Genomic DNA, 24,332 nt, shown 5'->3' on the forward strand with positions numbered 1-24,332 from the left:
AGCATAGAAATTAGTAATTATTAGTCTCTAGTAATTATAGAATAGAATACTTGTAGCCATTACTTATAATTATGAAATAATTATGAAATAATTATTAATTTAATAAGGATTTAATGCGCCCTCTAGTTGAATTGCAGCTGAATGGTCGGTCTGTGTTCGTTTATATTTACTGAACATACAGTATATTCTAGGACATACTGTATTCTGTGGTGACTTAATGAACCATTTTTAATCATTTGCAATCTCGTTTTGACATTTAATAGATTCGCTTCTAAAAAAAAAAATAGTTCACGCATCAGTCCGTCCAGTGAATGAAAAAATTTCTTCAATATTTAAAATTTTAAAAAATCAGGCAATTTTCACCAGAATTTGTCTGCATGCGAAATGAGTATTTTATTCATAACCAGTTTATAAAAATAAAATACAAAATAATTCTAAAACAAAAAAAAAACACTGTACAAGGCATTGATATGATACAAATGATAGAATTAACATAAATAATTACAGTTATATACAATGCAAAGCTTCCATTCCTTACATTATTTCTGTACAATTCAAACCAGGATGCACAACACAAAAATATCAACCATTAAAAAGATCAAAATGAAAAATGAGCAAAGGTCACCATAAATAATTCCTGTCAAGTATTTATAAGTTATTAACGAGTAATGGTATGAGAAGTGCAGCAAAAACTTTAGTTTCTACCTGGCCTTTGAAAATAAAGCAGCTGAGATTGTTCCGTCGGGTATCTGGATACTTCACCTGCAAGCGCCTATAAATTTGACACCTTTCTATGAGCAACAAAAAATCACCTGGGAGGAACCACTAGCACTACAACTACACATCACTATGTGCCATGATATTAAAAAAAACAAGAATCTTATTATTTGCTATGTCTGTTCCCCCATTTCACTGTAGCACGTTATGGTTTTACAATAACTGATTCATTGTAATATCTTACAGGTATATATTAAAAGTCTGAACTGAGCCTGGAGTGTCTTCAAAGGGAGAATTCAATCATTGATCGCTGGCAACACTTAGAAATTGCACATCCTTGTTTGTTAACCAGCGCGTTTTAAATACTGACCCTGTGCAAATCAGGTAACAGCTGATGCACAACAGAGGGTTGTAGTCTGACAGCGTGAAGAAGTATTAGGGCCACACCGGGATAAGAAAAGTAGATTATAATTAGAATGTCCCAATTTAGAAAAAAGTCATGAGTATAAAGTTGTTTTTGAGAAAAAGTCAAATTACTTTGTGGTTACCATGGCAAAGAGGTTATTCAGAGACCAATTTGTTTAATTACAGTTACAAATAAAGAGGTATTGAACGTTTTGGCACATTTGCGCCACTCCAATATTATAAGCATCAATATTATAAGCATCAATATCAATATTTTGATGGTTTCTCATCAAGTTTTCCTTGAATTTTCCTTAAAAACATGTGGTTTTCTAAATTATACTTTTAGCATATTTAGACTTTAGTCTCTGCATCAGATGAGAAGGTTGGGCCTGACGGACAGACATGGTTCAGTCATCCCTCGCTACAGACTGAGGGGCAGAGAAGAGACTTTAAGGCGACTGACTGACTGAACCCGTCTGTCTGCACGATGAGCTGCAGTCCTGCGATCCGGATTTCTCAGTAGTCATGCATGTGGAGGAGAACGCTGGTTTTTTTTTACAGTATATTACAAGCAGAGGTGCGAGAGGAGAGTATGTTAAATGATTCCTTTGTGTGGTTATTTAAAAAGCCCAAGGGGAATAGAACGGAACTTTCTGGAAGCAAGAGATTGATATTTACAGTACATATGGCCTCTGGTTCAATAACATTTCAGAAAAAGGTCCAAAATTCACATTTTTATCTCCAACAATGACTGATTACTTCCTAGATATCGCGACTCTACCCTCAGCTTGAAACTCTTTAGAACACAGGAGGGTGAAAAGGTCATCGCTGCCGACGTGAGTCTGATCCGGGCTACAAGGCACAGGCGTCTGATGCCATTCACGATCCGACCTACCGCAAAGATTCCTGGGACGCCTTCACACCCAGACCGAGAAGGAGGAGGCACAAAAAGGCGTCTTTACCCACGACTTGATCGATTGTACAAACACTTTGGAGCGATCGCATTGATTTAACATTGGAAACGAATGAGATAAAAGGTCAAAATAAAGAACCTCTTCCTCTTCACCTCCAACTGTGTCTAAATTACTCAGGGATTAACAGACTGCGAGAAGAATGCTAACCTGTTAGCACCCTGCTAACATGCTGACACCAGTGATTACAATCTCCAACACAATGATTGTTGGCATGTTTACACGTCTCTGATGTCTAAACATATTTAAAACAGATCATGGTTTCTAAGGAAACCACTTGTTGACATTATTATTGAGGGGATGGATCAACTAGAAGATGTGATGGATGTGGACCTGAAGACGTTTAAGTAAATACAAACTAAGACAATATGTGATCAGATACTGATGTTCTATCAGTTTAATCTGAGTGCAAGATGAAGAAACAGCACATTTATTTATTACTATTAAATGTACTCGCTGGTCTGACATTAAAGGTTTTATAATTTTATGTGAAAATAGTTTCAGGGGCACATTTATACATAATGTTCTCAAGTACAGATTACATGTTTAAAAAGACTATATCATAAATATTGAATTATGACAAAATGCTGCTGGACTGTTTCACCGTGTGAACCTGGACTGTTTTATTGTGTGAAACCTTGATTGTTTCACTGCGTGAACCTGGACTGGATATTTTTTAAGATGAACTGGATATTTTTGAGATGAACTAAATCAGAGATTAAACATCTTGTGTCTCAATCTGCACCCAGATTAAACAACATTTAACTCAAACTGGAACTCTAGATGACAAATGTGTTTGAAACAAGGACTTTTAGATCTTTTAAATTGGGCACAATATTCTGAATATCACTTCTTTTGCAGCACAGATTTTAGTTCCTTTTCAAACTCGTCTTCCATCAATACAAAATGAACAGAATCCCCCTTTAAAGCACATAAATGAATGTGTGCAAATAGATGTGGAGAAGAAAACAGGGAACGTTCAATTGACAGAGGAAAGCAGAGAAAGTGGATGCTTTTCTCAACCTACAGGAAGACCCAGGATTAGAAATCTTCCCGTCCTCTGCCAGCGCCCCCTGGTGGGGAACTATCTGCTCAGCTTGCTGAAGCACTTCCCCTCTCGGCTACACCCTTTCCCCTTTGACAGGTGGAAGGGACTGGTGCGGGCCTGGCGGCTGCAGCAGGTCTCCGGGTGGTGGGGGTAGAACCTTCGGGACGGCGGCGAGCCGGAAAAGCTGGGAGGGGAGTGGCTGCGGCCCAGGAAACCCCCCACGCCGCCGCCAGCGCCGCGGTGTTCGTGGCGGGAGGGGGAGGAGCTGACGGATCGCTGCAGGGAGGAGGAGCTGCGAGGGGAGACGCTGGAGCTGCGGTGGTGATGGTGGTGGGGGGAGTTTGTCAGGCTGCAGACGCCCATCCTGGATCCCTCGTGCGGGGCCGGGGAGCGGTGGTGGAGGGGGGAACCTCGGGAGCCGTGCATCAGCTGGGCGAGGCAGGAAAGCAGGTCCGAGTCGCTGGTGCTGCTGGCTCGGATGCGGTAACGCTTCAACCTGCAGGGGGCGCAAAAATCAAACCACGGAAGGAGATCGATGAGATGACTCACTCCCTCAGTTTAACTTATCTTAGCTTGAGTGATCCTGACTTTGTCGCCATAGCTACCACTGTTCCCACACATGTCAAAACAACCAGATCATATTAATTTAACTGACCCAAAAACTGATAAACCGGTTAACCTTCGACCAATCCCCGGGGGGAGGATCCGCGGTTACCTGCTCTCCAACATCGGGCGACACGGCGGCCTTCCAGGAGGGGGGCGTGGCATGAATTGCGCCGCCAGCTGCTCGGCGGATGTGGCCGCCTGAACGGGACGAGGGATCCGGCTCTTACGCGACATCGGACCCGAGGAGGAGGAGAGGGACGGGGCGTCGTCGCCCTGGCGATCGGAGCGAGAGCCCATCAGAGAGTCTTCGTCCTGGGAGCGGTCGGAGGCGGAGGACGGCGGGTCTTTAGCGAGGGACGCCATCACGGCGCCACGCCTATCGGAGAGGGATGGGGAGGCGGTGGGAGAGGGGACCGGGCCTTGACTGGCCTTCTTCTGCAGGAGCTTCTCCTTAGCGGAACCAGGAGGGGGGAGCTCCAGCAGGCTGGAGGTCTCCAGGATGGGGATGCGGCTCTGTCTCCGGGCGGGGGCCGTCGGAGACGGGTAAGCCGGAGGCTGATTCCCATCACTCTTCTTGTCTCCACTTGGCTGAGGCTCTGTGGCGCTGGGAGGGTGTCCAAAGTCACGATCAGGGTCTTTCAGGGTGGAGGGGGCTCGCCCGTTTGCAGGGGGGGAGAGGCAGCCGTTGCCGAAAACTGGGCTGCGGGGGGAGGAAGGCGAAGACGGAGAGCGAGGCGAGGACACGCGGCTTGGTACGGGACTTTGAGGTTTGTTTCCGTTGGCTAGCGTCTCCACTGGGGGGTCTGAGGGCGTCCCGGGACGGTGGGGGGGGTGATCCCGGTGGAAGCTGAGGTCTGCAGTCTGCTCCTGGACCTGCTGAGCTTCAGCTTCAGCATCAGCTTCATTTTCAGCTTCAGCGCGTCGCTCCAGCAGAGCGCTGTCGGATCCGGATTGGGACGACAACCCAGACGGACGCTGAGCCGTCAGCTAGGGGGGGGGGGGGGGGGCAAGGGAGGAGCGAGAAGACAAGCTGTGTCAGTAAATAATATAAAAATAAAATCAAATTGGGAATAATAGTTGTTAAACGCTTGTTGCTGGTGGACTACAACTCAGGTGTCAAACTCAAGGCCCGGGGGCCAAATGTGGCCCGCCACATCATTTTATGTGGCCCACGAGGGCCACATAATTTAAAGATATTAAAGATAAATAGGTCAAAAGTGTGCTTCAAGTGTGCTTTTGAACAAAGTTAATGTCTTAAATTGTGTTTGATGTTATTTTTCTTTATTTTCTTGGATAGTTTGATCCTTGATTGATTTTTTGCTGTGGGTTTCATAACCTGACAAATTAAATGGATTTATTTTAAAACAGAGAAAAAGAAAATTTCTGTGCAACTTTAATGTTTGTAACTTGACTAAGTAATAAGGATATATATATATATATATATATATATATATATATATATATATATATATATATATATATATATATATATATATATATATATATATATAGTACTATATATACATATATGACAGCTTCAAAAGTTGTTTTTTGTAAATATTTCACACAAATACTCACATAAAGCGTTAAAAAAAATTAAAAGAGCAACACAAAAACTTAATCAGGAGACCTGCGATTATTTTTATGATAATGTCATTGTATGTATTGCATTAAGTAATTGAGGTTGAAAGTAACAGAACATGACATTGTCATTTGAAAGTGCTCTTTTAAAATAAAAAATTGTTTTTAAAAAAGGCCATTTATTGAAGGTGTGCCTCATAGTGCGGAAAATACTGTACATTTATTTTACATTACATTGAGTTACATTTAGTTACATTTATTAGTTACATCTAGCCCTTTGAGGACAGCTGTTATGCTGATGTGGCCCTCGGTCAAAAATGAGTTTGACCCCCCCCCCCCCTGGACTACAACTTGTTGTAGTTCTGCAGCAAGAGCTGGATGCAGTGAAAGGAGAAGGGTTACATAACATGGGATAATAGATGATTAGTTTGGCAACGGCATGCAATCCCATAGCTACCAGTATCAGACCGTAACACACAAGACTGCTATGGCAGTGTCAGTCAAGCTGTGAGTTCTAAACCAGCAAGTAGGACGGGGAGCGTTCACTTGGCGGGGGGCTTCAGCGAAGAGAGGGTGAGGAACAAATACAGGGAGAGAGAGAGGAAGACAAAGATAGAGAGGACAAAGACAATCTGAAACAAAAAGAGAGCATGCGACCTGTCGTCATGACTCCACATTCCAGAAAACACACACACATGCCACAATCAGACTATTCAGATCACGAGAACACACACACACACACACACACACACACACACACACACACACACACACACACACACACACACACACACACACACACTTTCTGCCTGATAGTGACAACCAAACACAACAAAGAAGAAGCCAAAGTAAGCAACGGAAAAACAAAGAGAACCAAAGCGTCGGCGGCTGCTGAGGCTGAATGGAAGGTCAGGTTTTATGGGGACCTCCCCCCCACCCCCCCCAACCCCAAATAGGCCCCGCCCCCTGTCGAGGGCTCGTCACCTGCTGGAGCTGGGCTCGAGTGATGCGTATGACGGAGGGGAACTTGGTGTTGGCGGCTCCCGCCGGGATGGCGGGTAGTTTCCGTCGGCCGGGTGACCGGGCGCTGGGGGCGGGGCTTAGCGGTAGAGGTAGGGAGGTGTGGCAGGAGGAGGAAGAGGAGGGGCGGTGCGGAGGCGGCGGCGGCGGCTGATGATGCTGCTGATGCTGGTCGGCGGACTGGCTACGCCTCATGCCCGCCGGCTGGCGCTGCTGCAGCGGGTCCGACAGGGTGGTGAGGAGGGTGTGGGGGCTGGGGGAGCGAAGAGGGAGGGGGCTGGACGTCCGGATAGCCATCTCCTCAGGCAGGGACGGAGGAGAGGTGGGGAGCTAAGAGACGGGAAGGAGAGGAGGAGGGGGGTGAGATCGGTGAGGGGGGGGGGGTGAGGACAGGTAGGTCGTACCGACGGGGGTCACGGCGGGTGGGCTGTGTTTCCTCTAAACACACGGAAACCTGTGACCGCAGGTGTCACGTTTTTTTGAGTGGGTGTGGAGACGGGGGGGGGGGGTGGGTCAAGCCCTGCATAAGTCGCATGTGTCAAATTCAAGGCCCGAGGGCCAAACGTGGCCCGCCACATTATTCTATGTGGCCCGCGAGAGAATAAAAGGTAAAAAGTGTGCTTTGACCAAAAACTACAACTACATAGGCTTAAATAGAGAAAGTGGTGCGACTCTATCGAGAACACGTTAACACAAAAGTCGCAGCTTGAGGAAGAAGAGCACATAAAATAAAAGTCGCTCTTATCAGTCAGATATGTGATGCTTTAATAATTTACCTCTGAATTCATGGATGTTCAGTCTAACAATCGTCAAGTTTCTAATAAAGATTTAATTCCTGACATTATTGAGTTTCGTCTTTTCCGGTCAGAGGAGGTTTAATATTGTTTGTTTGTCTTTAATTCTCCACGATTGCATGAGATGTGAATAAAAGCGTCACCATTTCTAGAAAGACGAATCGCCTCACCGGACTTCTTAGACTGGGTAGGACTTAGTCTGACTTGGCGGGTGGTTGAAAGGGGAAAAAAAATACAGCAAAGGAGCAAAAAACATTGAAAGTAAACTCAAATGTAGTTAGGAAATAAATCATTTCTGTGGCAAAAAAAAACAAAAAAACAAACATATTGCAAAATGCCTGGAATAGGAAACAAGAAGATAAAACTTAACATGCTTTGTTTTGTCCTTCATGCTGTGATCTGATAAGAAGCTCTGACACAAACAGGAGATTCTAGCAAATCAACGAAGCGAAGAAACAGCGAGACGCAGCTCAGCGTCGAACTCTCTATGGTGTTGGGAGACGAGCTTCAAACTGGGGGTCTTACCTGAGTGAGGACCCCCTCCGCCAGGGCTTCAGCTGGGCTGGTCGGTGTGACCGGGGGCAGGGCACCGGCAGGACCCACGCTGAGCTCCAGCTTGTCCATCTTGACGCTCCCCTTAGCGGAAGCCGCGCTTTCCTGTTTGGTCTTTGCGGAGCTCGGGCCGCCCTTCTCCCACCCCGGAGACCCCGGTTGGAGCACCTCCGGTTCCTCCTCCTCCTCAGACGGGCTGGTGGTCATCCTGGCTCCTGGGGAGCCGCTGGGTCTCTCCACCATCACCCATTCCCTGGAGTCGTTGTCCTGCCTCCCAGAGCTCAGATTGAGGGCCACGAACCCCCCGCTGCTGACAGCCCCCTCGCCGTGCTCCTGAGATCCAGAGGATGCTGGTTTAGGAGAACCGCCACCAGAACGCAGCTCCTTGTCATAATTCCAGAGTCTTTCAGGGTCCTCTACAGCTTTGGTCGCCGGGGCGACCCCTTCAGCTTCCATCTCCTGATGTCCGACCTGCTGCTGCTTCGCCGAGCTGAAACGGAGACGAGACGGAGGTAGAAAAGACCCTGAGGTAGAAAGACACCAATGATCCCCCCCTGTGAAGCATCTGACAGACCTGGCCTCCAGGAAGCGCTCCGGACTGGGTTTGGACTCCACGCCCAGCCGTTTCTCCAGGTCAAAGCCGTGGATGTTGCGGAGCTTCCTCAGCAGGGGGCTGTCCCGGTCCACGCCCGCCTGATCGGAAGGCAGCTTGACCGGGGAGACTGGAGTCGGCGTGGCGTGGGGGTTCTGATGGTTACCCTGGTTGTCCTCCTCCATCGCCACCTGGGGAAACCAGTTTTATTGGTGATCAGAACTCATTTCAACCCGGGTTCCAAATCCCTGAGAGGGGATTAAACCGCAAAGACCTTCCAAACCGCCGTTCGGATGCGGTTCCGGTTGCGATCCAGCTCCTCCCAGACGTCGGCCTCCTGGTTGCGGTGCGGATGGAGGGGAGAAACCGGCATGCGCTCCGGAGCGGGATTGTTCTCCACGTCGCTGAGCTGCTCGTCCTGCAGGACCTCGTCGGTGTTCTCCCTCAGCAGGTCGCCGGGGATCAGGGAAGCATTCGCCATTCTGCGAACGACAAGTAGCAGATTTCGGGAAGCTATGAGACATGTTCGGCCCTTGAAATAACAATCCTTCAATCGATCAAACGCACCCCATGTGAGCCGGCGTGAGGCGGGTGTGATGCTGCGGCGTCGTGGCGGTGGCGCTGATTGTCAGAGTGCCGTCAGCACCGGTCCGCTCCCAGTCGTACGGGTCGTTCTCCACCACGTTGTAGGTTTTCATGCTGTTGTCGAACACTGACATCAGCAGCTGCAGCAACACAGAAAAACACAGAATTAAACATACTGACTTCTGCAAGCGTGTTGAAACAGGAAGTTGAATCCAAACCGAATCACCTGGTAGTCGGGTTTGGTGAAGTAGTCCAGACCGGAGATGTGCTCCAGGAACACGCCGAACTCCGCCGGCAGGTGTTTGAGCATCAGGCGATGGTCGTAGGTCTCCTTCAGCTTCCCCACGTGTTCCTGTAACCACGGAGACGCCCGTCACATCCCATCACTCCTAAACTTACATGGGCGCTGTCCTGGAAGCACAGAGGTCTTACTTTGTCCTTGATTTTCCTCCACGGCAGCTGACCAACGAGAAACTCCACCAGCATGTAGAAGAGAGACCACAAATCGTCATGACGACCCATCTCCTGCAAAATCAAACCGGGGCAGAGTTAATCAGTCATATTTGAGTATTCGTGATGAAGACGTGTCAGAGAGAACCTGCTGATGATGCTGACCTTATTCTTGTGGGCGTTGACTGACGCGTAGCGGACGGTTCCTCTGAATCCAGCAACCGGGCGGGGCTGAACGACAAGACAGACTTCAGGATTACAGTTTTAATCTCATTTGAACTTCATGGATTCTGAAAACGACTACAGATATTTTATTGTGCAAAGATTAGCGGCTGTGGTGTATTTTGTATTTTGACCTCCAACAGCTAGGTGGCAGTGTGGTCTGCTGACTAAACAAAATATGGCCTAGCTGAAAGCAACAACAATAATGAAAGTACTAAATAGAAGTAGCCTAAAACAATGAGCTTAAGATTTCTTAAATAAAGCTAAAACACTTAAGATTTGAAGAATGAGCTCAGCAGGTGATACTTACGGGTCGGACCTCCTGGCAGGAATTGGTGAATTGGCGAGCTAAACCAAAGTCCAGCATGTAACAGGTTCGACACGTACTCGGGAAGCGGCCCATGGCGAAATTAGACTGGGTCACAAATACAGGGGGAAAAAATAAAAATAAAACTGAAATACAACTTATGAGTGTCTGTAATTGTGTTGATTTAAATGAAAAGCTTCTTTACCATCAGCTACATTTCGCATTTAGCTAACCAATTCTGCCGCGACGTACACATCTAACAAAACGATGGCCATAAAAATCAGGAATGTGTCAAAGTACCATGTAAAATCCATCAAAAAGGAAGCCGACTCACCGGTTTGATGTCACGGTGCAGGAAGCCCACGGAGTGGATGCTCTCGATGGCCTCCAAGATCTGGCGCCCGAGGCGGAGGGTGGTGCTGATGCTGAAGGTTCCCCGGGTCATACTCCTCCTCAGATCAGCTAAGTTACGACCCTGAGAGAGCAAACATAGGAGACCTCTTTTCGTGTTTGCATGCGATGGATTCCAACAGGATGGGTGTGTTGGTGTGAGTCCACAAAGTCTTCTGCATCGTGTTTCCACCGACCTGCAGCTCCATCACCACGTAGTTAAACCGGTCGTTGCGGCCGCATCCCACAAAGCGACACACGTGGTCTTTACCTGAAGAGAACAGAGTTCAGGTTCAGTTCATGACATCATCTGACATCAATAGCATCACTACAAGACACGCCCACTTTTCCCATGAGCGGCCACGCATGTGGATGAAGGTGTATCCTCCAAAATCTTTGATGTCCCTCAAAATAATTTGGAATTCTCTAGTCAAAGGAACCAGATCCAGTCCGATGTGACCCATCAGTGGTCTGGCAAACCCAACAGTCGGAATGGTCAATGTTCGGTCTCTGGTTACATGCTGATCCCCCCAGGAAACAACCGAGCCATGAGGCCCCGGGCGGCAGCCATTAGCAGCAAACATGATCCCGGTCCATTGATTTTTCCTCTCCGAGGAGACGGAGCGAAGGCAGGAAGCAAAAGATGAAGGGATGGAGAGAAGTAGACGATACCTCCACCCAAAACACAGCAGACGGAGGGAAAACATTTATCTGCTGTTTCTGTTTCAAAGGGTTTTGTTGTGCATTTGAAGCTGAATCCTGGATCAGATTTACTTTTTTTTTTCAAATGAGTATCTGCTCTCATGATTATTAGAAACCGCTACTGAAATAGGCTTTCCTATTAACGTGACTTTCCCTGGACTTCCCATGTTTTAGAAATTAATGAGAAAAATTGTTCCCCTCTGCTAATCAGACGCCGTCTCTTCATTTTGAATCAATAGTCCAGGATCAATTGGTTCCAGACATGAAACCAGACCCATCGGATCCATTTCCACTCACCCTGTAGCTTCTTGAGTACGGCCACCTCCATCTTCAGCACCTGTTTGGGTTGTTGGGCCGACTCCACCTTCAGAGCCACGTTGATCCGCGTCAAAAGGTCCACCGCCTCGTAAATCTCCCCAAAGCCGCCGCCCCCGATCTTCTTCGCCTGGAGGGAGATGATGAAACAAACTCAAGGGAAGTAGGAGATGAACTCTGATTGTCTGAAATTACCTCAGGCCAGGAGAGACTATCCTTAAAAGGTACGACTAAATATTTTAGGAATAAATGTGATCATGTTTTTTGCATGTGGTGCTTCACATGACACACACATTATTATTTCCCTCTGATAGCAGCAGCTCTGAGTCGACGCAAGCCGTTCACTGTCCTACACACACACACACACACACACACACACACTTTGTGCACTCGGCGCTCAAGTCGTGGGATTAGCTGCAGGGTTCTTATGTAACTCTGCTCCTTAGAAGAGAGGAAGAGGTGCCAGGCTTCCAGTCAGGAATAATGACACTCAGAGACATGAGTCCTCTGGGAATGCTGCTGCTGCTGCTGCCTATGGAACGCCGCACTGGTATAAATAACATACAGGCTATTTTTAGACGTCCCATACTGCCGCAGTCCTACCTGGACCAACTGTCCACAGGTGAGGTAGAGAGGCAGAGAAATGGTTTGATGAACAAAGAGTTGTTTACTGCACAGAGTCTCAGGAGCTCTCTAGAGTTCTGTGTTTGTGATAAAGGAGAACCTTTATCACAAAAGCAGAACAGCATTAATCTAAATATTTTACATGTATTTCCATCAAACAAACACGCAACATATATATAGCATATCATGCTTCAAAAAGAAAAGTACTGTATAAAAATAGTTCCAATCATTGACGAAAAAATATAAACAGACTGTTGGTATGATCTGGTTGGTTCTCTGTGCTCAGGATTCTATCAGTCAGTTTCTCCAATACACATATCAATTACTTTAATTTGATTTCTGTGCATGTTTATTAGTTCCAACAAGATGTAGAGGTGTTCCCACAAGATGTAGAGGTGTTCCCACAAGATGTAGAGGTGTTCCCACAAGATGAAGAGGTGTTTCCACGAGATGAAGAGGTGTTCCCATGAGATATAGAGGTGTTTCCATGAGATGAAGAGGTGTTTCCATGAGATATAGAGGTGTTTCCACGAGATGAAGAGGTGTTTCCACGAGATGAAGAGGTGTTTCCACGAGATGAAGAGGTGTTTCCACAAGATAAAGAGGTGTTCCCACAAAATGGAGAGGTGTTCCCTGAGATATAGAAACGTTCCCACGGAATTAAGAGATGCTACCACGAGATGAAAGAGGTGTTCCCACAAAATGAAGAGGTGTTTCCACAAGATGAAGAAGTGTTACCACAAGATGAAGAGGTGTTCCTGAGATGTTACCACAAGATGACGTGTTCCGTAAAGCTGATGAGGTTGTTAGTTCAGCATGAGGGTAAAACTGATTGACAAAGGTTCTACCTGCAGTTGAAGGGACTGATAGCGCCACCTGCTGTGTTGGAGGGTGATGCATTGAGGACATTGCAGCTCTTCTTGACTGTAGCAGATAAAGTCTTACCAAACTTCCTGTGAATTCTTGGGTCTTTGTTCGTATCATTACTATGGTCTTTTCAGCAGGACACTGTTTACATGAACCGCTGTCTGTCGCTGAACAACACTCACCACTTTCCATCGTTCCTTGACCAGAGAGAGCACGCTTAGGATGTCAGCTTGTTCCACTCCTCCACTCATCCCGAATTCGAAATCAGGGACGCTTATTCTCTTCTTCCCCCCCTCTCAACCAGCAGCCTCAGGCGGGGCCGGACATCTGGGCCTGGATCAAGAACCCTAAAAAAACACCAAGAGATAGTAAACTAAGGAATTTGCCAAAATTGATCTTGAGTTCAGACGGTTACAGAGCGTTGTTTTTAGACCCGGCTTGAACCTCGGCAGTTGAATGTCGGCAGACGAACTTAAACCCCTGGATTAATGTCTGGAGCGTGTGGATACTCGATCGTCGATGCAGCTGCTACACCCGCTACACCCGCCAGCAGCAGCTGTGTCTCTGCACAAACTCACCGAACTTAGAGTCCTGATCTTAAATTACAGAAGACTTCATGCCAGTATCGTTTATCCCAGACATCCAACCCTCTGGTTTACAGCTAACAAGCAGATCTTTGAACCGCACCGATGAACTGAGACGTTTCATCAGATTAGTCATGATAAAATATTATTCTGAAGTTGCATCATGTGCTGTAGTTTCATCTGAAGACACTGTTAGAGGTCGACCAATCAGCATTGTGCGATTCATCATTCTGGAGCCTTCAAAACACTATTTGGTTACAGGTCATGATCCCAAAACATCAAGCAGACAATCAATTCCATCATGCACCGGGACGAGGTCAGGGGAGGAAGAAGGTCAAAGCAAGGTTACACCACAAAGGGGTGGATGATAGAGGGTGGATGTTAGATGGAAAATACTATTAGAGAATATTATTGCTAATATATTGCTGTAGTTTATATGTAAAATCAAATTCATACTGTTAGTTTTGTAAACAGTTGTTACATTTTTGTGAAAGTCTTTACAGCTAAGTAAAAAAATACACTGTGTATGTGTAAATAAAATAGAAAGTAAAAATAAAATATAAAATTAAAATCTAAACTAAATAGTCTAAATATGAACATCTCAAAATTGGCAGAAGTTGCTCTTCACACTGAAAAATTCAGGCTAATGTAATGAAACTTCATCAGACCTTGTTGGCCTTTTATGAACCAGTAAAGCACTATGGGAGATAAAACAGAAGAAAAATGAATCATTTAACTTTGCTTGGACTCTAATGAAGATTAAGTGCAATAAAATTGATAGTACTTGGATTCGTACTCACTGCTAAGGTATAGATCCTAATGTCATGCTAACATGCTAAAGTCACCATAAACTACAGCTGAGGCTTCTGGGAAATAGTAACATATAAGTTTTAAGTACAGAATTATGTATGTATCAGTCATGATCAGCGTCATTTGAATTCATCCACTGGGGATCATGAACTATCTATACTTTTTTAAAACACACACAAACACATTGAACACATTTTAACTCAAAACCAAACCTTCCTCGCTCTCTCATTTCCTTTCTGAGAGAGCAACAAATGTTTTTTTCGTTCACTTCTGAATCATTTTGGTTGACGAAATGCAAACAGTCCATGAGGCCAAACTTTAAAGCTGGCACAGAGTCAGTCTTCATCTGGCTTCTGATCCGGTTCATCAGGTTCATGCAGCATCAGGACCTGGAAAGACCCACAAAACCCTCCCTGCATCTCTGACTCTCAAAGTAATGAGACTCTTTCTCATTACTGTGACTCGGTATAACAGAATAATGAGATGCTTTCTCATATTATGACTTACTTTCTCTGCATTTTCTCAAAATAATGGATCTGCATCTTATTATGATCACGTAGGATCAATGATGACTTCATTTCTCAGAATTATTGCATCTTATTTAAAAAAAAAAAATGCATTACTTTCTCATGATATTGAATTAATATCTGTCCTCCTGCAGTGCACAGAATCCCGTTGTTGCATATCGAGCTGGTTACCACAGATTTACTCAGGCGCGTCCACGCAAGGCCACGCAGCCTCATCTCCTGTGACATGCTGGAGGTTAAACTGTAAACCGTGACAACATGCGGGGTACCGGGGTCGCTGCTGCCGGAGAAGACCGGCCGCTACCGGTGGGTGGGGTGGGAGCAAACACGGCCTCCGGTCCGTGGATCCTTACCTCTGGTGGTTGCTGTGGATTCTTGATCCTGACAGCCGGGTGTGGTTACACGGAATCCGGTGCGTCTGGAGGCGGTGGGCAGCAGAATCCCACCGAGAGCGAACCGCCCATTCGAGGGATGAGGAGGCAGAAAGCGAACCGCGGCGGCTGAGGGAGACGCGGGTTATTTCTCCGTCCGCCTGTCACCTCTGCGTCGATGCCCCTGTCTGCGGATCCGTGACGTGACGGCTCTGTGATGATCAGCAGCTTTCGCTAAGCGCGCGGACATGATTCGATCGCCCCTCGCAACAGCTCGGGGACGCGCGTCGTGGACCTTTAAAGCGCGTTCGCGTCGCGGCGGTCGATGCGCGCGCCAGGAACAGCCGCCGAATTAGAGATGACTGGTTTAATCGATCATATTTCGTTAAATATTTAAATATATCCAACCCCACGTGTTGTAGAATGATCGTTTAATGCCAGTCGTGTTGAACGTAGTTTGTGAAATCGGGCACAAATAAAACAATTTCCGTCAAGACCGCTAGAGGGCGGCAATCGGCGTATGACGCACATTGTTTAGACTTTATTTACTACCTTATAATCAATGACTAACAATCTATAACATCCTAAGCAAAATAAATCATTTCCAGAATTATTGTTACATGTATGTGTACTAATATGGCGTTCGTCAGTGAAACATAATGAAAAAAGACAACATACAGTATACTGGATGGAATAACAAAATAATCTTAAAGAATTAAAGCAGATAAAGAAAACAATTAATTATAATAAAATTATGGAGAACATGGATTAGTTTAGTTTTATTTATTTTATTTCTGAGGGACTTTTCAAATAATAAAACATATGTACACGTAAGTCCAGTTAGGAAAGATGAATTCATATTGTGACCTGCTTTATATATGCAAGTTTTTTTGAATTTTGGTATTTTTTGGGTTAATTTTCTTTTCATATACATGTACATACATACTGTGTGTGTGTGTGTGTGTGTGTGTGTGTGTGTGTGTGTGTGTGTGTGTGTGTGTGTGTGTGTATTTACAATTTCCTCCAGGTTCAATAAAGTACAGTATATCTCTGTCTATATGCATGTATGTATAATTTTTCATTAATCCTTGTACTGAACTGTATTGTCATTTTCGTCTTACTTTGAATTGTTTTTAACAATGTATTCCCATAACCTTATTGAAACATAATTATTTGAACATTCATATATAATCACACTTATTGACGAACAATAACGAAACAATAAATAAAGTATAAGAAAATAAAGAACTCTACTAATTATTACTCTACTAATTATGCACCAGGAAACATATCAGGCGGATCTGGGTCCACTTCCGGTCACGTGACGGTGACGTTTCCCGATCCAACCGGTCAATGTGTTGTCGGGAGCTGCTAGCTTGCTAGCTGCTAGCGGACCCGCGGTGCGACCTCCTCCTACTCCTCCTCCTCCTCCTCCCCTGGCGGACGGAGCCGTGACCAAACCCCGCTCATCGATGCATCTCCAGTGGCCGCGATGGCAGCGACAGAGACGGTCTGAGCTTGTGCTGTTAGCCATGTAGCTAACTGTTCCTCCGTGCTTGTAGTTAGCGTCAGTGTGGTTCGTGCCCGTAGCTACCCCCGCCTAGAGCTAGCTCTCTTCTGCCCGGGACCGACGGCAGCTCGCCCCCTTTCTCTCGCTACTCCAGGAGGATGCTGAAGCTGTTCGGTACGCTGGTTATCCTCGGACTGGTCCTGGCTTGTATCACCTCCTGGGTGCTGGAGAGCTATGACACGGCTTGGCACCCGAAGAGGAGCGTACAGCACCCGGCTGATGGAGGTGGAACTAAGGGGAGCTATCCGCCTTTTCCCGGCGGCGAGTTGAACAACATATTCTGGTTTATACAGGTGGGTTTTTACTCCTGTCTTGTTAGATCGTTTCGGTTTTAATTCATTTAAATATTCACATTTTTATTCCAAAACCTTAATTCCAAATGAATGGAACACCCACCAGGTGTTGATAGAGGGAGCTAACGCTGCTAGTTTACCTCTTGAACTCTGAATGATTGACAGAAATAGGTCAGTGACCTCTGAAGGGTGTCAGCTGGAACAGCCCTGTTATCAGGTATGGCCCCTTTTTTTCTTCTTCTCCTCTGACCCAGGTTGTGTGTGTTTTATTCTGTTTATATGGGTTCCAAGGTGTCTGATATCCACATCAGCCGGTTCCATGATCCGAAGCGCATTCCTGACTTTGAGGAGTTCTGCACCAGCACAATAGAAGTGATCAAACCAGCTCTTGTTCTTGCAACAGGTATGATAACTTGTTACTGTTGGATATAGTGTATTCTTTGAACGGATGTTAACTAGTCAGGTTACGCATCTCTCTCTCTGAGTGGTTGGTGATGCTGATTACACAAAATGTTTTTAAATGACCATTATGGGATTTGGTGTCAGCAGAAATGACATTAAACATATGATCCAGCGCACATTGGAGTCTGGATCGGAGTCGTACTCACGATGCAGACGGAACTTATTTCTGCCACGGTCATAAAATAAAGAGGGAACAGAAAACTGCTCTCTAAAATAAAATAAAATAAAATAAAATGACAGTTCTCGTCTGCATTCATGCATCTGCTGCCAGATGATCTCCCCTCCAAGTTATTTGCAATCACTTTAAATGCATCCAGATGATTTATTTTAACTGGTTCCAAGCAGAGGGAGCTGGAGTTTTAAATTCATTAGTTTGGTTCAGATGTTAGCGGCAGTGGGCTAAACAAGTCCTGGCAGAGAGAACGACTTTATTTATAACTTCCTGTATTTTTTAATGATGTAGTTCTTCCCAAACACACCACAAGTCTGTCTCACCTGACCACACACAGATGAGTAAGGGTTTTATTTTTGAGAAATCTCAGCGCTCTGCAGTTTTTTAAAATGAAATATGCATTTTTTTCCCCTCTAATCAAAAGGTTCCGTATTTCCTGATGTGTTTTTGTATTGTCTTTATTTTTTTTCACATCCATATTTTAATGCTTACATTTACAGAAAGAGATAACAATAAGTTTGACCACTTTTGCAGTTAAATATTTTATGGAAAGAACAAACAAAAAAAGATTTCCTCTTGTTGCCACCAGGGGGCAGAATGCTAATGACCTGTCATGTCATAGACAGCCTCTTATCCTAAATGTGGCTGAAAACATTTCAGTCGATTAGGTAAATTTTCTCAAAGGACTTTGTTGAAGTACAACAACAACAAGTGTGTGGAAATGAAGGATAAATTCCACACAGCCCCGTTTCGTAAGGAGATATCACGGTGCTGCCATGGCAACACTCTTCAACTTTCATTGAAATCTGAAGTTTTTATGCACCAAAAAATATTTTGATGTTTGTCTAGAAGGATTTATTTTTAAATCACTCTTAATAGAAACGAAAAATAAGAACCGCTTAAAAGAACCAACTTCCTGTCGTTTCCATGTTCCCTCCTCAGGCGACCTGACCGATGCCAAAACGGAGAATAAGGTGGGCTCCCTCCAGCATGAAGTGGAGTGGCAGGCCTACCACAACGTCCTGAAGAGGTCCCGCGTGATGGAGCGCACGCTGTGGATAGACATTCGAGGAAATCACGGTGAGTAATCCTCCACGGCCCCAGACAGGAAGTTCGGTGGTGTTTTCTTCTTCTGTTATTGGATCGCAGGCTATTAGACGTGAAAGAAGATCTCTTTGTAGAAGAAAAAAAACAAACCAGAAGAAAAACTCCTGGATCTTTTTCTCTGCTGTTATTGACTGCGGCTGTTGATGTGCATCCTGTTAGTTTATCTGTTAGCGGTTTCCAACAGTATTTTTCTGTAACACGAGAACATCAGATTCCTGGATTAAATGCGTCGCTCCGCAGGGAACAAAACCGTCAGACATTGTGGGTCTAGTTGGAGCCTCGTTAGAGTTTCTGTTCTGACAAATCTGACCATTATTTCCTTTCTTCTGACAGATGCTTTCAACATCATGTCGCTGGACAGCATCAACAATTATTTCCGGTCAGTATGAAACCAACAAAACTAACGCCTGATTAAGTTCTTGAGTCGATCAGAACTTCTAAAACATCGACTAAGGATGAAAATATAAACATCTTGTTTAGTTTCCTAAAATCAACCATAATGTCTATTAGTAGGACAACTTGTTATAGTGGTAGAAGATCTGATTTTAAACTGAGGAGTTCAATTTCCAAAAAGAATTTTACATGAATGGACCAATCAGAGAAGAGGAGTAATCTGATCGGATGTTTCATCAGCCAATCAGCATCAGCTGTGTGTATCTGAGTCTAAAAATGTCGACTCATCAATCCAGATGGACAGAAAGCTTCTAAAGCAGCACCAGAACCAGACAGCCTGGTCCAGAACCTGAAGGTGATGGAGATCTAGAATCTGATTGGTTAAAGTTAAACATGTGACCCAACACAGCCAGACAGGAAACTGCTCCTGTCTGCTTTCCTCCATCAGCTCCAAGTTAAAATGGGATCTGATGAGGTCATTGGTTGGAGGTCCTCTGTGAACAGGAAGTGTACGTCTGTTAGCTTCAGGATTAGCATCGTTAGCATCAGCACAGATTTAACCACGTTTTTATGTCGACATCATGGATGTGGAGGAAAAGCTGTAGGAGTAAGAGAAATTTTAAGATGATTCACCGGTTTCCCTTTGCTCTAATGATGATGTCACCCATTATTCCAGCAATGATTACATCCTCTCTAATGATGTTGCTCCCACCATGCAGCGCTGCAGAGTCTCATTTGTCACGTCGTCCTCCTTTTCTCCAGGAAATACTCGGCGAACCAGAAAGTCGGTTCTTTCCACTACGTTCACAAAACTCCTTTTGGTAACTACTCGTTCATTTGTGCCGACGCTACTCTGACCCCAGGACCCAAGAGGCCCTACAATTTCTTTGGTATTCTTAACCAGGTACAGACATTAAATAACGCTTCTATTCTTACACATGGATTAAAAGCAGCAGCATTCTGCCAAACACCTGAAGAAGAGGGAGACGAGCTAATGTGGCCACTGGAATGTTTCTCTACTTCTTTCCAGACTCAGATGGACCTGCTGGACAAGTTCAGAGCTGAGAGTCTGAAGAACAACCAGTCGATCTGGTTCGGCCACTACACCACCTCCACCGTCGTCTCTCCCGCTCCGGGACTCCGAGACCTGATGAGGTGAGAACTTCCTGAAATTCCTGAATAAAATAGAAACCAGTTGTGTAAACCAGATGTGTGTTTGTAAGGCTCCTCATTATAATAATATTTTAACCCACGGTGTGCACGTTGTCACATTTTCCTCTGACTTTTGGACGCTTTCAGATCGTCGGTGGCGTATCTCTGTGGCCACCTGCACACGCTTGGAGGCTTGATGCCCGTCCTGCACAGCCGACACCCCCACGGCACCCTGGAGCTGGAGCTGGGAGACTGGATGGACAACCGGAGGTACGGAGAGAACATGATCAGAACACGTCTAAGCTGTCTCACACCTGTCTCTCTCACACCTGTCTCTCTCACACCTGTCTCAGGTACAGGATTCTCGCCTTCGACCACGACCTGCTGAGCTTCTCCGACCTGCGCTTCCAGCAGTGGCCCGCAGTGCTGATCACCAACCCCAAGGAGGCGCAGTACCTCCACCCCGGAGTGGAGCCGCTGGGTCGGATCTGCAGATCCACACACATCAGGTGTGTGTTCTGTGTGTGTGTGTGATCCGTTTGTTTTTTTTTACGCCGGCTGCGTTAAAACCTCCGTGTCCTGGTTCCCGGACAGGATCCTGGCGTTCTCCGGAGCTCCCATCACGGCGGTGCACGTCAGCATCGACGGGGAGGTTCTGGGGAAGGGGCGCCACGCCGGAGGTCCTCTCTATGTTCTCCTGTGGGAGCCGTCGCTCTACCTCACCGGGCTGCACACCATCAGAGTGAAAGTGGAGGTCGGACCAGCAGCCAGCGCTTGAAGCTGTGGTTTCCATTGGGTTCCATTCATCTTCTCCTTCCTCATCCTCCTCCTCTTCCTCAGGACGCTGCGGGCCGCTCGTCGGAGCGGGAGCAGCACTTCACCCTGGAGGACGACCTGACGCCCGGCTTCGGTTTCGTGCAGTCCTTCATCCTCCTGACGGACCACTACGTCACGGGACGCCTGGCCTTCATATCCATGATGCTGCTGAACGTGGGGGTGCTGCTGGCCTTCAGGTTCCTGCCCGTTCCTTCGAGGAGGGGTGAGCTACGACCATCATCATCATCAAACTCTCATTACAACAGTCATCTGAGTTCATTATGGACATAACTGGAGTTCAAACTCACTCTGGTGTGTTTTCCTCAGGGTTGTCCTCTCAGGCGTTAATGTCGCTCCACCTGGTCAGCTCCATGGACGCCTTCTTCTACTCCCTGCTGCTCTTCAACCTGTGTACAGCCTTAGGTGGGCTTCCTCCTCCTCTTCCTCATCTCTCTTCTCAAATCATGTGAAGCTCCGGTGCTATGCTAACCCTCAGAAAAATACCAACTCCAATTTTGTCCCTGATACTACTAGCTCTGGCTTGGCTAAGTACTTCGCTGCTACTACTAGCGCATCTACGTTAGCTGTAGACGCGCTAACATTAGCGATTATATTATATCTTCTGTCTATAGTCTAAGGTAACCTCTCACCTGGACGGGTTTTCTGCTCCTGCGGTTCTCCTCAGGTCCGTGGTTCATCGGAGAGATGATCGACGGTCACAGCGGCGCCTGCTTCGCCTTCGGAGTCTTCATCGACGGACACTTCCTGGAAGGCAGTCTGACCTACGTGGTTGGCGTCATCCAGGTGAGAGAATCTGCGTCTGAACCTGTGAAACCTCTTGTAGGACCTGGACCGGTTCTGAAGAGCTCACAAAATTTCCACCTCTTTCACCTCTTCATCCTCATCACATTCGCAGCTCATCTTCTTCAACATACCCCTCACCTCTTATCTGTGCTGGAGCCTTCACCACCGTTGCCGCGGCAACACCTTCCGCTCCCATTTCCTGCGGCCGGGCTGCCGCTGGTGGACTCTGGCGGTTCACGTCGTCATGCTGCTGCTGCTCACTTGGCAGGCGCACTCCTGCTACTTCCTGTTGAAGACCTACGGCTCCACCGCCTTCTTCCTGTCTCCTGTCCGCACGTGGGCTCTGGGGCTCGGCCTCCTATTGGTCTACCGCGCCTGGACGGGCCCCGTCCCTCACATCCGTGACAACAGCAAGAGCGTCGCTCCCTCCTGACAGTAATTACACTGAACCTTCGCCGTCATCTCCCCTCCAACCTGACTGATGCATTTTGCCGTCTCTTACCCCACCCCAGCAGCTTCACCACTTCCCATTTCTAGATAGCATTGTTTACTTAATATGCATGTTATTACAAAGCATTGGCGAGCACATTAATGACCATATTCACAGCAGTGTACAGTATAAAAAAAAAAAACCAGAACACCTTGGCTTCATTGTGGGTGAAATGGTTTGTGGGATCTACGTGAGTCCAGCGGGGGTCAAAGAGCTGTTCCAACTGGTTTAAAGGAGCAGTTCACCCAAAACACAAGTCAGCATCTCCACCCCAACACCCGACAGAGATGTCAGCTAATGGTACTCATTCATCCAGGTCAAGGTTACCCAATAACCACCAGAACTGAAGAAGACTCTTAGATGAGAGGGGAAACGTCTGCAAGGAACTTTCTACAAGTTCAGTGGATTGATTTAAACGCCTTGGAGGCGAAAAGAGAGTTTCTGAGTTCACAAATCATCTGTGTAGCTTCAGGGTGTAACGGCGTTCTGCTAAACACCTGAAGAAGATGGAAACTAGATAGAAAATAAGCCACAGATAGAGAGTAGATCAAAAGAACACCCAAAGATTGAGAGTAGATCAAAAAACACCTGAAAAAGATGACTAAAAACATCTGAAGAAGATGGAAACTAGATTGAAAATCTCCCAAAGATTGAGAGTATATGAGAAAGACACCTGGAGAAGATGGAGAATAGACTAAAAACACCCGAAAATCGAGAGTAGATCAAAAAAACACTTGAAGAAGATGGAGAAGAGACTAAAAACACCTGAAGAAGATAAATCAATCCGTTAACCTTTCTTTGTAAAGCGCTTAATCACATTGTCAGACACTTCAAAGCACTTTAACAGACAGAGAAACCCAACAGAACCCTCCAGAGCAAACATAAGCGACAGCGGCGGGGAAAAACTCCCTCATTGAGGAAGAAACTCCAGTCAGGACCCGGACTCTGGAGGCCGGTCAGCCGCTTTGACCAGTTGGGTGGGAAAGTAAATACAATGGAGATAAGAGACAGGGCAGCTCTGGAGAGTAGATCAAAAAAACACCCAAAGAAGATGGAGACTACATCGTTGTCCTAGCGCCTCCTGGTGGCAGCAGTTGATCTGAATCCTTGTTGGGCCTCCATCTTCATTTAGATGTTTGTTTTTCCATCTAGTCTCCTTCAGGCGTTTAGCAGGAAGTTGCTGTTTTACTGTTTTCCTTCTCTTGTCCTGGTTCTCCATCCGTATGCCGGTGAGCTGATGACCAACTTTTCCTTTTTGGGCGAGCTGGTCCTATTTAAACCGACTGATTTACTTGAGCTTTTGGCACTTTCTGGAAGTATTGCCTGCCTTCACTGAACGCCATCTCACCACTGCCAAAGGGAAGAACGGGACCGCTTTAATTCCTCCCCCTGAAAGTCATTTCATTCCTGAAGGCTGGACGCGCCAAACCCCATCCTCACGTTCACCTTCTGACTCCCGTCCGGCGGATACGAAAGGCCTGCGTATCGCTTTGTACACTGTGAGCCCCCACAGCACGGTGGTTCCACTAAACCCTAGTTCAGAGATAGTCTACACGTGATTTCAGGACGTCACAGAACTGGAATGACAAATCAAATATTGTAATTTAATGTAAAAGCAGTTTAAATGATTGATTTTGTTTTTAAAATTGTTTTGATTTTGCGCACAACTGCCACTAAAAACGTCTCTATTTGCATCGTCATATCAAAAGCTCGGACGCGCTGGACTGTCCTTCAGTTCTCTGGATTCTCCTGCACACGTGAGAACAGGAAGTAGTTCCTGGTTCCTGCAGGATGACTGAATGCAAAGCCCGGTAGTCCTACCAGATGCCTGAATAAAAGGCCGGTCACAAACGACCCCGATACGAGACGGGACGGGAAATGAATGTGTTATAGAAGTGGAATGAATCGGCACCAAGCTAATTTTTGAAGTGTGAGTGATTATTTTTTTTCCCTCTTTATGTTTTTAATTTTCTTTTTTACCTGCACTGGAAACATTCTTTACCTCCATTTTAGGATGACATGTTGGAAGCTAA

General features: G+C 46.1%; 2 protein-coding genes across 4 annotated transcripts; one reads left to right on the forward strand and one right to left on the reverse strand.

Annotated features, from left to right (window-relative positions):
- Window positions 1-379: 379 nt before the first annotated feature.
- ttbk2a (tau tubulin kinase 2a) lies at window positions 380-15,311 on the reverse strand. 3 transcript variants are annotated; one of them, XM_068339616.1, is made up of 16 exons: window positions 15,023-15,311; window positions 12,931-13,095; window positions 11,240-11,387; window positions 10,438-10,511; window positions 10,185-10,325; window positions 9,854-9,958; window positions 9,487-9,552; window positions 9,304-9,396; window positions 9,098-9,223; window positions 8,854-9,011; window positions 8,561-8,768; window positions 8,269-8,477; window positions 7,668-8,184; window positions 6,313-6,678; window positions 3,857-4,734; window positions 380-3,637 (listed from the first exon to the last, which is right to left on the reverse strand). In XM_068339616.1, exons 2-16 carry the CDS (start codon window positions 12,997-12,999, stop codon window positions 3,178-3,180), a joined length of 3,618 nt encoding a protein of 1,205 aa, XP_068195717.1. In that variant the 5' UTR covers window positions 13,000-13,095; window positions 15,023-15,311; the 3' UTR covers window positions 380-3,177. The 3 variants fall into 3 exon arrangements, with proteins under 3 accessions (XP_068195717.1, XP_068195718.1, XP_068195716.1); XM_068339617.1 differs by lacking the exon at window positions 6,313-6,678; XM_068339615.1 differs by having other exon boundaries at window positions 7,668-8,477.
- A 1,079-nt stretch (window positions 15,312-16,390) lies between these two features.
- tmem62 (transmembrane protein 62) lies at window positions 16,391-23,205 on the forward strand. The gene is made up of 14 exons (XM_068339042.1): window positions 16,391-16,550; window positions 16,705-16,903; window positions 17,195-17,306; window positions 18,480-18,617; window positions 18,978-19,023; window positions 19,800-19,941; window positions 20,068-20,192; window positions 20,337-20,459; window positions 20,543-20,698; window positions 20,784-20,943; window positions 21,030-21,228; window positions 21,333-21,428; window positions 21,691-21,809; window positions 21,922-23,205. The coding sequence occupies exons 1-14, from the start codon at window positions 16,513-16,515 to the stop codon at window positions 22,240-22,242; spliced, it is 1,974 nt and encodes a 657-aa protein (XP_068195143.1). The 5' UTR covers window positions 16,391-16,512; the 3' UTR covers window positions 22,243-23,205.
- The last annotated feature ends 1,127 nt before the right edge of the window (window positions 23,206-24,332 follow it).

The sequence above is a fragment of the Antennarius striatus genome, chromosome 17, assembly GCF_040054535.1.
Source record: "Antennarius striatus isolate MH-2024 chromosome 17, ASM4005453v1, whole genome shotgun sequence".
Lineage (NCBI taxonomy): Eukaryota > Metazoa > Chordata > Actinopteri > Lophiiformes > Antennariidae > Antennarius > Antennarius striatus.

Bases quoted from the DNA above. Each gene is read 5' to 3' on its own strand.
- ttbk2a (XM_068339615.1), bottom strand. From the start codon at position 12,999: ATGAGTGGAGGAGTGGAACAAGCTGACATCCTAAGCGTGCTCTCTCTG. The intron at 8,769-8,853 runs GTGCGTTTGATC...TGTCGTTCGCAG, and splicing joins CTCACGCCGGCTCACATGGG to AATGGCGAATGCTTCCCTGA. The intron at 6,679-7,667 runs GTAAGACCCCCA...CCCGTCTCTTAG, and splicing joins CGGAGGGGGTCCTCACTCAG to CTCCCCACCTCTCCTCCGTC.
- tmem62 (XM_068339042.1), top strand. From the start codon at position 16,513: ATGCATCTCCAGTGGCCGCGATGGCAGCGACAGAGACG. The intron at 19,024-19,799 runs GTCAGTATGAAA...CCTTTTCTCCAG, and splicing joins AGCATCAACAATTATTTCCG to GAAATACTCGGCGAACCAGA. The intron at 20,944-21,029 runs GTCGGACCAGCA...CCTCTTCCTCAG, and splicing joins CCATCAGAGTGAAAGTGGAG to GACGCTGCGGGCCGCTCGTC.